The following is a 13,533-nucleotide window of genomic DNA, read 5'->3' as shown; positions in this document are numbered from 1 at the left end:
AAAAAAAATCACTTGTTTATTAGGAATTATTTTTAATGTGAACTACAAAAACAGAAAATGACAGCATGAATAAGACTATTGTCGTCACACTCTTTACAGGTGTGGTCTACCACATGGATGAATTCCATTTGGAGGTGATGGGGAATCAGGAAACACAAGCACATTATTTATTTTTTTACAATATAAAACAGCAGTGGCGCCATCTATCCGGTACACCAGATGGAAACCCATGCAAAACCCTCCACACTTCATTGTCCTCACTTTAACATCAGGGCAGAAATCTTCAGCTGCCAAATCAGTCAATTTTTATACACATGGCGCAGAGAATAGGAGGGAGGAGTTGGGGAAGAAAAGAAAAAAAAAAGATGTCAGTGTTTACTCTTCTTTGACTTTTTGTGAGATCGATGTGGAGATCTAGATTTGGAGCGGGATTTCTTAGCTGATTTCTTGGGTGTCCTGGAGCGCGACCTCCTGGATCGTTTGGGTGTGCGAGGTGATGACGGTGATCTAAATAAGAAAAGGGCAAAACAAAAAATGGGAATACCCAGAAAAGCAAATATACAATTTGCTGAATATTCAGGTCACGGACTACATATGTAGCACTTTACTACTCTTAGTGACCACTTCAAGCACATTGAGTATGTTAAAATGTTAACATTAGTAGCGCTTAACACCATCTTACCTCTTGGATGACTTTCTGTTGCTGGATCGAGGAGAGTCTTTATGAGAAGAACGTGAGGATGTGTCTTTAGAGTATGATCGGTCGGAGCGCTCTGATCTTTCTGACCGCTCTGAACGAGGTGAGGACGACCGGCCTCGTCTGCTGCTGCTCCGCGTTGGGCTCGGTGATCCACTGTGACGACGCTTCCTATCAACCGGAGGGGACAAATATCTGTCACACAGGAAATTAAATAAATCCAATGTTCCATGAATGAAAGAAAAAAAACCCCCTAGATCCACACTTTGAATCACTGAAAGCACGCAGCAACTAAACAAGTGTCTGACCTCTCCTTTCTGGTTGGTGTGTCCTCCTTCTCTTTTTCCTTCTTTAACTCTTTCAACCGTGCCTCAGCTTTTTCCTTCTCTTTCTTTTCCTTCTCTTTTTCCCGCTCCAGTTTTTCTTTTTCTTTTTCCTAAAGGGATCAAAAAAAAAATCTCTTGTTAGGGTTTGATTTTAGTTTTCATGGCATGTAACAATTATAAACCAGTAATAAATGATCAAAAGTGTGCATTTTTCATCCAAACTTTAAGCACACCTGATCCAATACACACCTTTTGTAGTAGTTTGTCCCTATAATGTTCCACCTGCTCCTGAATACTCTGACCAGGCTTCTTAGGTCTTTTCCCAGACTCCAGCTCATCCTGGAACTTCATGACTTTAACCTGCATGGAGAAATACAATCAACTATTGTCGTATACTGCCATGTGCAGTCTGAGATCTGTGGCATTTGTAAAGTACCTCTATCTGGGACTTCCAGTAATGGCGTTTACTGGGTAGACATGTTTTAGGTCCGCTCCGCTACATGGCTCAGCATTTACCTAACGAACCTACTTCTTTGAGATTTTGATTCCCAGTTTTGGATGTCTTTTGCCTTTGTCGACTACCAAAGATCGAAAGAATGTCAAAGTCAAAGGGCAAACAAGACAGAGACCGAGAAACCTCGACACCTGCGGCACCTGTAACTGCAGCCGAGATTAGCTTAATGCTTGAAGAGCATAGAGCTGCATTGCTAGCGGACTTTAAGTCATCCTTTGAGGACTTGTCCTCTAAGTTACACAATGTGCAGTCTGCAGTGCAGGGCCACGGTCAACGCATTAATTCTTTGGAATCGACATACACTGAATTACCCACGCCTGACAGCTTTCGTTTCTCAGCTCATTGTCGATGTTTTCGGAGCGCAGGTGCTTCCCTCGCCGCCCGAGCTGGACAGGGCGCACCAGAGTCCAGTTCCGAAATCGACAAAACCACGGCCGGTTATTCTGTGATTTCACCAGTACCAAATAAAAGACCTGGTAATCCGTGAAGCTTGTAAGAAAGGCGAGCTCAGTTACAATGGCCATAGGATCCGGCTATATGAAGATTACAGCCCGGAGGTGGTGAAGAACCGAGCTGAGTTTAAAGATGCAATGTCTGAACTTTATAAGCGGGGATTTAAACCTGCGCTCCTCTTCCTGGCTAAACTGCGCATCGTTCTGCCCACCGGGGAGAAAAAGTGTTTTACGTCTGTTTCAGAAGCTGATAGTTCGTGCAGGGTTTGAGGAACAAAGCTGAAGCTCAAAGGCCACAGTGACTGACAGCTGCGAGTAAAGTGACTTGAATCCTTGTCGACTTACAAGCACTCGGACAATTACAGAGAAGGCAGGCAAGCACTGTATATCTGTTATTTCATGGTAATACTAGTTGTCACCGTTTTAACACCTGGTTCTTATGTTTCTTTTGTAATATTTTGAATTAATGTCCACTGATCCCTAGAAGGTTTGATTTATATTGAGATATACACTTAGTACTTCAAAGTTAAGGTTGTATGGAGTTTCTATGTAGCAGGAGTTTGGGCTAGGAGGTTGAAGTTGTTGGGAATATACTGCGGTCACCTTAGTTCAGAAATGGGACCTAGTGGGTGGGGTGGGGGGAACTATACATCAATACAGATGTAGCTTTTCTCCAGGAGACTCATTTGCGAGTCAAAGATCATAAAAGACTTAAACCTCCATGGATAGGTCATATGTTTCACTCAAACTTTGATATTAGAGCCAGAGGAGTGGCAATCTTAATTAGGAATAAAATACATTTTTCTCTCATTAAATTGAACAAAAATGGACGATATCTAATTGTTGTAGGGACCCTCGTGAATAACCCAGTTGTTTTAGTCAACGTCTATGCCCCAAACTTTGACAACGCTCTGTTTGCTAATAATCTTTTGAGGATGATTCGACTTAAATACGCACCTCCTGATCTTCGGAGGTGATTTAAACTGCGTTATTGACCCAGCTTTAGACAAATCTGCCACTGGCTCTAAAGCATCATCTGCTATGTCCAGGGCTTTCTCACACTTTATGACCCAAAATGGATACATTGATCCTTAAAGGCCACAGAGAATACTCCTTTTTTTCAAATGTTCATCACACATATTCTCGCATCGATTACTTTTTTTATAAATGGCTCCATGGCTTCTAAAGTTTGCAACTCTGAATATCTTCCGATTGTTATATCTGATCATGCTCCATTAGCCCTGGATATGGCCTTGTCTCCTGGCTATAGACCTCAGCATCCATGGAGGTTGAACTCTCTACTCTTGTCTGATTCAGCTTTCTGTGACTATATCTCATCTGCAATTGATAATTTCTTAACTACAAATGAGTCTGAGGATGTCTCAAATTCTCTACTATGGGAAACTCTTAAAGCATACCTCAGAGGCCAAATTATTTCCTATTTATCTCACCTATCTAAATCAAAGAAAGCTAAGCAAAATGAACTTTCTGCCAAAATTCAAGCTCTAGACCGGCAACACGCTCAAACTCCCTCACCTGAAATATATAAGCAGCGTCTTAACCTACAATCTGAGTTCAGTCTCCTGTCGACCCATGATGCAGAACAATTGTTATTACAGTCCCATGGCAACTATTATGAACATGGTGATAAAGCCTCTCGTCTGCTAGCCCACCAGCTACGTCACCAATCGGCATCTTGCCAAATTTTCCAAATTAAAAATGAATCAGGAACTTTGACTTCTGATCCAACGGAAATCAACTTATCATTTTATAGTTCTCTGTATACATCAGAGTTCACCTCTAATTCTATAGATATGAACCAGTTTCTTAACAAATACGATACCCCTACAATTACACCCTCAACAGCAGCAGAAATTGATGCACCGCTCACTTTGGATGAGGTTATATCATCAATCACATCCTTACAGTCTGGAAAGTCCCCTGGTCTCGATGGGTTCCCCGCCAAATTTTATAAAAAAATTCCACTTAAAACCGGCCCCTTTGCTGCTGTCGGTTTTTGAGGAGTCACTGAAACGCGTCTCTCTCCCTCAGACACTGAGACAGGCTTCTATCTCATTACTGAATAAAGAAGGAATGGATCCTACTTGTTGTAGCTCCTATCGACCAATAAGCCTTCTTAATGTAGACTTTTAAATCTTATCAAAACGGATTTTCATCCCTTCCTGTTTCCCTGTTACAATTCACAGACAACCCTGTTCTAATTGGCTCTTTAAAAATATGGTATCAATTCCGGCATCACTTCAATTCAGTCTCTGCTTCTGCTCTGACCCCAATCTGCAACAACCACCTCTTCCCCCCATCCCTGGTGGACTCCTCCTTCCGTATATGGGCAAGAAAAGGTATCAAATGTTTTTATGACTTTTTTAAAGATAACATTTTTCTCAGTTTTAGTGACCTTTGTACTTTGTATGATTTGCCCTCGTATCATTTGCTCCACTACTTTCAAATAAGACACTGTACATCTTCTATCTTGCCAGAGTTTCCAAGTCAGCCTCTCAAGCCTTGATGGGAAGACTTATTCCAGTTGAAGCCTCACAGTAAGGCTCTAATATCACAAATATATGCTTTAATTATGGCATCGGGCAATTACTCAACCAAGAAAATTGCTTCGAGTTGGGAACAGGAACTGGGTCTTCAATTTGTTGAAGGTTACTGGGACAAAGTAATTGAAAAAATTCATTCCTCAGCCTCATGTGCAAGACTCTCCCTTATTCAGTTTAAGACGGTATACAGATTACACTTCTCAAGATCTAGACTATCTAAAATATACCCCGGCATTCCTGACCTGTGCAACAGATGCAACGTCTCCCCCTGCGATTTAACTCATGTTTTTTGCCTGCCCGTCACTTCAATTATACTGGACTTCTTACTTACACTGAAGTGCTCTCTCATGTTTTGAGCATTACTCTCAAACCATGCCCACTAGTTGCCATTTTTGGTGTTTCTGAAGATGCCACCCTAAACCTTAGTCGTAAGCAACTGGATATTATCGCTTTCACTTCACTGCTGGCACGACGTCGAATTTTGCTGTCTTGGAAAGCTCCTCACCCTCCAGCCCGATCACGTTGGCTGGAAGATGTTATGTTCTTTTTAAAAATGGAGAAAATAAAATTCAGACTCAGAGGAAATGTTAATAAGTTCTTGCAGATGTGGCAGCCTTTTATCATTTACTTTAACTCATTGAAAACACTTACAACAGAATAAACTTTTGTATCATGGGGTTCCCTTTTGTTCTGTTTTTTTTTTTTGGGGGGGGGGGGGGGTTGTTTTTGTTTTTTTGTTGTTGTTTTCTGTGTGTGGGTTGTTGTTTTTTTGTTTTTCTTCCTTTTTCCCTTTTTTTTCTGTTTTACTGTTATCATCCGAATTTTAATGGCCTAATCTGTCTTGATATATGTGTTTGTATCGGTTGGTACTTGCTGTATTGGGCCTGATATGTCAAATTACATGTGCAAAACTTTATAAATAAAGAGGGGGGGAAAAAAAAGTACCTCTATCTCTCTGAGCTTAGAGCGCTTCTCCTCATTCATTTCAGACATCTTTGACTTAAAGTCAGAGTCATCTCTGATCGGGTTGGAATAGCTCTGATTATCTTCTGAACGAGGGCTTCTGTCCTCATCACTGTCCGCATCATCCCTTTAGATGTGAACACAATAAATTTTTTTAAACAAAGGCGTGTCAAGGCATTCACAAAACATCAAACTCAAAAGGCAAACACACACAAACAAAAAAACGTACTTTTTTGTTTCTTCTGGCTGCTCAAATATCTCCCACTTGGAGGTTGTCACAGCTGAGGAGCAAACAAAGGCAATTATATGAGTCAAGTAATTGCGAAACCCTCACGCCAGCTATGATAACATAATGTAGGTAACAACTAATCTGACACTTTAAAAGGCCTCACCTTGAGATTCTAACTCTGCCTCATCCACTGCTTCCCATTTCGATGGTGCTACCTTGAAGGGAGCATCCTTGGACGGATCCACTATATTAATAGAAAGAAGAAGAAAAAAAAGAACTGAGTCGCTGGGAAATTGATGGATCCAACAACTCTTGGAAACATGCTTTGTTATTGTATGCACTACTCACAAGGTATTCCATCTAGGTCTTCTTCCATGGACTTGATAGGAACTCCATCTAGGTCATCCAGAGGGGCTCCATCGATTGGTGCCCCATCAATGGGAACTGAGTCAATGGGCACTCCATCCACGTCCTCCAGTGGAGTACCATCTACATAATCCCCGATAGGAGCCCCATCAATGTCGTCTGCTGGCTCAGGCTTGATACAAATGTAGAGCAATATTAATACAATAATTTTAATGGTACTGAAAAGACTAAATAATAAGGCCTCACTTACCTCCACAACAAGGCTTACAGGCTCCTTCTCCACAGCGAGGTTTACTAGACCAAGGAAGATGTTCTGCAGCTTGATAAGAAAAGGGTCAGGGTACACAGCCCAGTCCTCCCATGCCCGGAAACATGACATTACCCGTTGCTAGCACACACACACACAAAAAGAATTAGGACAAAAAGAGCTAAGTAACCTAGATGTTTAACTATATAAATTATCAAGGCTGTGAAGTTTACTTAACAAGACTTGGTACCTTGAAGTTTTCACACTGAAGGTGACCTTGTATTGTTTTGTAAGTTGCGTTTAGGTCGGCGAAAATCTGGCAGAGTTTTGTCTCAAAGCTATTAAGAACAAGGAAAGAGCAATTTATTTCCAGGGAAAAAAGGAGTGACTAAGTGAAATTGATGATAATATGGTTCAAGTATACAAACGACATAACTTACTATTTTCTGTAGTAAGATGCATTGGCTACTTTGGCAGAAGAGTTATACAGCACATCAGAAACTAGATACAACCGTGCAATCTGAAAGACATCAAAGAGCAAACAGGGGTTTATGATTCTGGAAGGGTTTTTGGGTAATTCTATAAACAGGTTGTTATCAAAGTCTTTCGCTTCTTTTGGTCAGTGTCTTGCCTTCTTGGGTAAAGGGGTCTTTAGGATGGAGAGGGACTCTGTGATACACTCCACAATTTCTTCAGCAGCTTCAGCATGGCTGAGACAGAACAGCATGGCCTCTGCAATATCTGCCCTCCTGGGAGTCAAACCACGCAGCATCTCCTCTAGTTTGTCCCGCTCCCTGCAGAGATGAAGGACAGTGAGGACAGAGTGCATTTAACCCAGCTGTTGTCTGCTCTACTGTACTTTTCATATCTGTCTAGGGCTGTTCATATAACGATATATATCGGATGACGATATAAAAACGTCTATCGTTTCATTTTACGCTATTGTTTGTTTCGTGGTGTCGCAAAATAAACTGTTTACGGCAACATTTTTTTCATCCTTTTGATGGTCACTGTAGTGGCTATATTAATTTCTTAAAGTTCTCTCTTTCTCTTATATTTAATATAACCACACTACAGACGCCTGTTTTTATGCGTTGTCGTTAGCAACAACGACCGTAAAACCATCGCGTGTCCGCTTGTTTATTTTCCACATAAACTTTTCACAATAAAGCTCAAGATCCTGTTGAGACTTTTCAAAATAAACTTAATCACGTGAAAGAGTATGCAGAGTGTTTATGGATGAGAAGCAAAAAAGAGCCGTCAGGTGCTAAAAAATAAACCTTAGACTCAAACGTTAGAACAGGCGTTTCCCCGCAGCACGCTGTGTAATAAATACTCACAAAGAAAATGGCGGCCAAACAACTTATGTCTAAAAATGCATCCATTAATGCATCGGTTAAAACAGGCCTGGGTTTTCAATTGCAAAGCACAAGTTTATTCCATTACAGTTGACAATTCAGGTTCTCACTTTGTGTTTTTACATTTACTTTCATGTTAGATTAGCAAAAATGTAGCAGTGCGAGTGCAGGCGTGAGCTGTGAGTTGATGTTAAAATTCATGGATATGCAGATAAACTCGACTATCCTGCTGATTTCTAAATACTGAGTCACTACTCAGCAAAGTATTAACAGTTGTAACAACACTGGAGCAGGTGGGAACGTCAACAAAGCCAATTAGAAATCAAAGCATGACTCCAGTGTTCCTTCAAGTAAAAACCTCAGAACTTCTGCAATTTAGCAAATACAACATAGATGTAACAGAATATAAACAAATATTCTTACTCTTCTTTTAAGCAGCCTTTCTTATTGGCCTCCTCTTCATCTTCCTCCTCCTCACCGTCATCGTAGGGACCATGGAGGTACGGATTAAGAGGAGGTGGGCGCCACAAAGAGCCATTTTTAAACATCCTAAAGTCATCTGTTCGCCATTTGGCTGGTGATTCACCCTGAGGAAGTAATAAATCACAGTGAACACATTGATAAAAAGAAGAAACTTAGTGGAATGGCTGGATCCCCCTGAAATTTTGCAACTTTTTTCAAGATAGAAAACTAACCTGCAGTATGGAGTAGAGCTTCCATCGGTAGTATACATGTGCTGGGCTCTGGTTCTCAAATAAAAACCTGTCATAAAAAGACATACACAACCTTTTTAACTCAGCACATAAAGAATTTTAGCTAACAGAATAACACTACATGTCTATTGTGCAGTTAAGCTCACCTGTACATGGGATTGTTGATCTCTCTGTTCATGATCATGGCTTCAAACATTGGTCCTTCACGCACCACAAACTCGATCATTCGATGGATGAGAGAGAGCAAATTCCTACAAGAAAAACACAGTTAAAGCAAACGGATTCAGACTGGACGGACTCTTGAACACTACTAAAACCTCCCAATTAAAGATTAATTTATTCTTGGTGGTCTGACACACTCAACAGGCTGACTAGGCAAAGACAATTTATGTCACACAATGAAATGCTGCAAGCATAAATGCAGCTGTATTGACCTATACCTGAATAATAAATTTCTACTGTGACATTATATACTTGGTACAGAATGATGCCTAAATCACTCTAAAATCTTACCACAATACCCATTTATTATTTACTATGGCGACGGTTTAAATGACGGGGAATATGAGACAACATGACTGTCAGAGTGCGTCACATGACCAGGAATAAATTAACCATCACTGTGGCTACACCTCTGGGCCTACATATAACATCAATGAATACACGCAAAAAATAAAAATATGTATATAAAAACATTTTGTGACAGTACGACATTCATGTCAATTAAAAAAAAAAAAAGGAAAAGAAAAGAAAAGCTTTTTTATTGCATCTACTAAAGTCATGCCTGTGTTCTTTGAGGCTACAGTGCAACAGCTTTTAATTACATTGCACTGCTCGGAACCTTCTTATAAAATATCTTTAAGTTCAAATTTCACAATGTAGAGGTGAGTGGAATTGGGAACAACAGGAGTGAGACATTAATAAGACACCGCACTAACAGGAATATTTGTCAGTACAGTGCCTTTCAATTCCCACTCTTTCCTACTAATGTAACGTGAAAAAGCAGTATATGATCTTTGGCCTAAAACGGGTTATCTACTAGTGGAGTTGGTACCAACTTAAAACTGTGCAAATGGGAACGTTAGAAGTTCTTCTGTGATAATTTGTAGAGGAAATAAATTGTGCAGGCTGCATACAATTAGCCTAAAGTGGCCAACAAGACAAAGGATGTCTTTCATTTGACAACACAAATCACATTTACTTGTATTGGAGCCGATCGTACCAATGACGGGGTAAAATTCTGTATACTTTCCCAATCCATCCCATGATGCTTTTCAGGTCCCTCGCTGCTGCAGACAGTTCAACTTGTGCTGCTCACCAAGGCCAATGTCAAAGGTCATATATAGACTAATGATGGCAGGTTTGGATTTGTCAGCAGGAGCCAAATTTACTGAGCTCCTCATAGTGACAGAGGCCAAGGGGGGAGACGGTCTGAGTGAGCAATGGTCAGAGAACAGGTTTTCACAACTACGGATCTAGAATCAGCAGATCATGTATGTAGCAGAGTACAACATCACTAAAGTTGAGAAACACGATTTAATGTCTATGTATGGAGTGGGACTGTGAAAGTAATGATCTTTTTCTCTAAATAGCATAGTTATTAAGATCTATAATGATGTTTGGCTACACATGTAAAGAAAATATGAATGATGGAGGGATGTGAAACAAATTTCAGTCAGTATTATTCTAGGTACTAGTATGAAGACGCCGTGCAGCTGCCTCAACCATTGCTCATCCACACTGACCAGCCCCCTGTAGCATGCAGTGATCAAATGATCAAACTTATTAGTTTCATTATGGGATGTTTTTTTTCTTTCTAAGTTTGTACACCAATTTAAAAAAAAAAAAAGAAAAACATGTACCTTTCTGTTGGGATAACCACTTTGACTATGGCTTGCGACAGAGTCTGTATATGAAGTCACATCAGATAATAAACATAGAATGTGAGTATTGTTACAAAGGCAACAGGTGAAAAATATAAAAAATGCATTTAAAAAGTGCAAGCAGACAATAACTTTCCTTTCCTGCTGTCAGTTTTACTAGTGGCCAAACAACCCTGATACTTTACCATAGTAACACCTCTTTGTAACACTGAGCATTTTGCACACATTGACATTTGATAACGACACTTTCTTACACACAACAACTAATTCAAAATCTAAATCCTGTACTGACTTGCTTATTATGACTAACATCTTACCACCACAATTAACAAAACATTGCCATATCCCATGAGAAAATCCTAGGCTGACGTATTGAATTACCTTGTCGAACTCCTCCTTGTTTTTAGGTGGAGGAAGCAGAGGAGCATTGGGGTTCTTTAGCCTCTCTCGGGGCTGTGCGTTGAATGGGAGGCCAGAGGGAGGCGGGGGGAGTGTATGCTCCATCATAGAAGGAGGGATATAGATGGGATGGGGTGGAATGGGCACACCTTTTCCCCATCCTAATTTCATCTCAAAGTTCATTATCATCTTTCCTATTATGGGAGTAAATGTGCATTAAATTATACACGCACATGTGAACTGGAAAGAAGATAAAAGGATGTAATCTAACAACTTAATAAAAGAATTCGAGATTTGTACCATTTAAGTTTTTGAGTGCTCGCTCTGCATCCCTCCTGTTCATGAAAGCCACAAAGCCACAGTTCCTCTCCCGAGCCCTTTCCTCATCTGTCCTCGGCCACATGATTTTCACACTTGCCAGCGGGCCATACCGGCCAAACTCTTGGCACAGCATCTCTTCGTTCATCTATGAAGTAAATGATACAAATTGAGAAACACAGACATTGCATAAATATTTCGCATTCTGAATTAAGGGCATATGTAGCAAATTTCTAAGGAATAGCAACATGCTTAAGCCCCTCCTTTTATGGCAAGCTTTACATTACTTCCACTTCATGCATGTTTAGATACAAACCTGTGGATTGATGTTTCCAAGGTACAAGTTAGTAGTGGATGGATCTCCAACGTCATGGGAACCTGGTGCACAGTCATCCAAAACTGCAGACACAGAGAAGAGAAAAGAATTTCCTGCTGCTGTCTGACAGGACCAACATTATTTTCTTAGCAAGATAAAGGTATTCACGGTCACTATATTAAGTCAAAATTACCACTGGACGGACGGTTTCTTCGTGAAGAACCATCCGCTAAAAGAAGCAGAAAAGCAGTATAAATTTTGTTTCAGGGTAGATGTGGACAAAGGGACAGAGGGTGGCGTAAGGCAGGAAAGGGCCCTGTCAGGCCAAGTTAGTGCACGTAAGGCAGTCACGTGACTTAAACAACACTTACAGGAGCGTCTTCCATCCGTCCCAGAGAGCGGTTCGAAGCGACTAACACGTCCTTTCATTTTGTGTCTTTCATCTCTCTCTTCCTGTATTCTACAAGACACAGACACATATCACAGCTGATTAAAATCTGTGTTTAATATATTACAACTTTAATAAAAACACCAAAAGTCTTAGGAACATCTAATCTCTGCCACTAAAATCTTTTAACACCTTCCTGTGTTAAAACTTACTGTTTAAGTTCTTCTTTGAAGAGCTCCAAATTACTCTTCTTCTTTTCCTTTTCACTGCTCTTCTTTAAGCCCTACAATGAGTAAACCAGGTAAGTGTTATTCAATGCAAAAGTTAGACGAGATGCTTCTCATTCTCAGAAACAGTACTTACATGCCGTTTGTCTAATGCTAAAAATTGTGGCGGGGTTTCCAAAGGCAGGATGCTTTTTGGTTGGGTCTCAAAACGTGACTTAGGCTTGTACAACTTTCCTCTCTTCTCATCAGCAGCCGCTTCCTCTGCAAGGAGAAAAAAAATCTTTTAGTTTTCGCCCCCCAATCACATTACTATTTCAATTTCCGAAGTAAAAAAGGTTTGGTGAACTGTTCTTTAACATTTGCATATTTTGCAATCAGTTTGAGAAACATATAATGCAAAACGTATACCTTTCGTTGCATTTGCAATGCCACCACGGACAAAAGCTTTGACTTTTCCCTCCCCTCCTCCTTCAAAAGCAGCAAGAAACTCCTCATAAATTTCAGCTGCCGCTCGTTCATCTTCCTGAACACACACGTACACAAAGGTGTCAAAGTAAATAAATCATATAAATCTCTAACAGCTATTACTCATGCAGAGAATATTGTGCAAAAGGAACATCCATACTTACTTTTTTCTTTATTTCATCTTGTTCCTTTTTGCTGAGGGTTCTCTTTGCCACTGCCATCTTGCCAATGCTGAAAGACTTCAGTTTGCTCTCAAGCAGCGCCTGTACATGTCAACAAAGTATGGTTGTTTTCACCAGGTATTTAATAAGCACACATTACGACTATTTAATAACTGGAAACAACCACGACTTGTTCAAGTAATGTTGAGTCCTGCTATTATTATTATTTAATATGCCTATCAATTATCACGTAAACAGGTAACTTCAGCGCGGACTGTAGCCGCTGGTTTATAAAGTCGGCTGCATTAAATAGGCGCCTGCAACCGTTACTCAGACATTTAACACTAATTATTTAAGTATAATACATTACGCATTTACGACCAAGCTGCAGCTGGAGACCAGGGAAGATTAAGAAATTAGCTAAATTAACAAGAGGCCTAAGAAGTCGTCTTTTGGTGCAGCGCCACGGACTGAATGCATTACGCTAAACGGCGAATGACGGTTAGGCCCCAGCTCCCAAATGCTTAATTTACTATTTCCACACTGAAATATACAACCACTGTACGTCATCCAGAAGACAATGCATGTGTAAAGCTTGTGATTTGCGAACAAGTTTATTCCTGTGATAACTGCTTCCATTAATCCAGTTTATGGTGACCAACACATTAGCTTAGCTTAGCTAAAACCAGCCAGTGTGGCTGCGGCGCCTCAGTTAGCCGTAGCGCGGCAGTGTTAGCAGACACTGTTGCGCACACTCCCTGTTGTGGTCTTTTACAGCAAACAGCTAGTGCTGTTCAAGCACAAGATTATTCGCACAGTTCTCATTACAACAGGTGCAAGTGAGCTAAAACAACTACAAACTATAAGTTTACCTTAGCGCTAGCTTTCTGAGAGCCACCAGGCGTTCGGTCCGCCATCTTTTGTGGAACTGAAATGAATCGATCGCC

The 13,533-nt window shown here is 40.5% G+C and overlaps 1 protein-coding gene across 3 annotated transcripts; it reads right to left on the bottom strand.

Moving 5' to 3' along the window:
• Window positions 1–12: 12 nt before the first annotated feature.
• Window positions 13–13,530, bottom strand: u2surp (U2 snRNP-associated SURP domain containing). 3 transcript variants are annotated; one of them, XM_087846183.1, is made up of 26 exons: window positions 13,459–13,530; window positions 12,590–12,688; window positions 12,369–12,483; window positions 12,097–12,221; window positions 11,946–12,016; window positions 11,717–11,805; window positions 11,539–11,574; window positions 11,346–11,428; window positions 11,012–11,177; window positions 10,694–10,905; window positions 10,292–10,335; window positions 8,576–8,680; window positions 8,412–8,478; window positions 8,140–8,303; window positions 6,990–7,152; window positions 6,799–6,878; window positions 6,609–6,696; window positions 6,362–6,499; window positions 6,094–6,283; window positions 5,909–5,989; window positions 5,746–5,797; window positions 5,499–5,643; window positions 1,273–1,383; window positions 1,006–1,133; window positions 683–868; window positions 13–507 (listed from the first exon to the last, which is right to left on the bottom strand). In XM_087846183.1, exons 1-26 carry the CDS (start codon window positions 13,501–13,503, stop codon window positions 369–371), a joined length of 2,922 nt encoding a protein of 973 aa, XP_087702309.1. In that variant the 5' UTR covers window positions 13,504–13,530; the 3' UTR covers window positions 13–368. The 3 variants fall into 3 exon arrangements, with proteins under 3 accessions (XP_087702309.1, XP_087702307.1, XP_087702308.1); XM_087846181.1 differs by having other exon boundaries at window positions 683–892; window positions 13,459–13,526; XM_087846182.1 differs by lacking the exon at window positions 11,539–11,574 and having other exon boundaries at window positions 683–892; window positions 13,459–13,526.
• Window positions 13,531–13,533: the final 3 nt, after the last annotated feature.

This window comes from Neolamprologus brichardi, chromosome 9 (assembly GCF_056152115.1).
Source record: "Neolamprologus brichardi isolate AB-2024 chromosome 9, ASM5615211v1, whole genome shotgun sequence".
Classification (NCBI taxonomy): Eukaryota; Metazoa; Chordata; class Actinopteri; order Cichliformes; family Cichlidae; genus Neolamprologus; species Neolamprologus brichardi.
Note: the sequence above shows the minus strand (reverse complement) of the source record. Positions and strands in the feature narration are given on the sequence as shown.

Excerpts from the sequence above, each read along its gene's own strand:
- u2surp (XM_087846181.1), bottom strand. The coding sequence starts at position 13,503 with ATGGCGGACCGAACGCCTGGTGGCTCTCAGAAAGCTAGCGCTAAG. Across the intron at positions 12,222-12,368 it reads CATTGCAAATGCAACGAAAG|AGGAAGCGGCTGCTGATGAG; the intron begins GTATACGTTTTG and ends TTCTCCTTGCAG. Across the intron at positions 6,284-6,361 it reads CTGTAAGCCTTGTTGTGGAG|CCTGAGCCAGCAGACGACAT; the intron begins GTAAGTGAGGCC and ends ATTTGTATCAAG.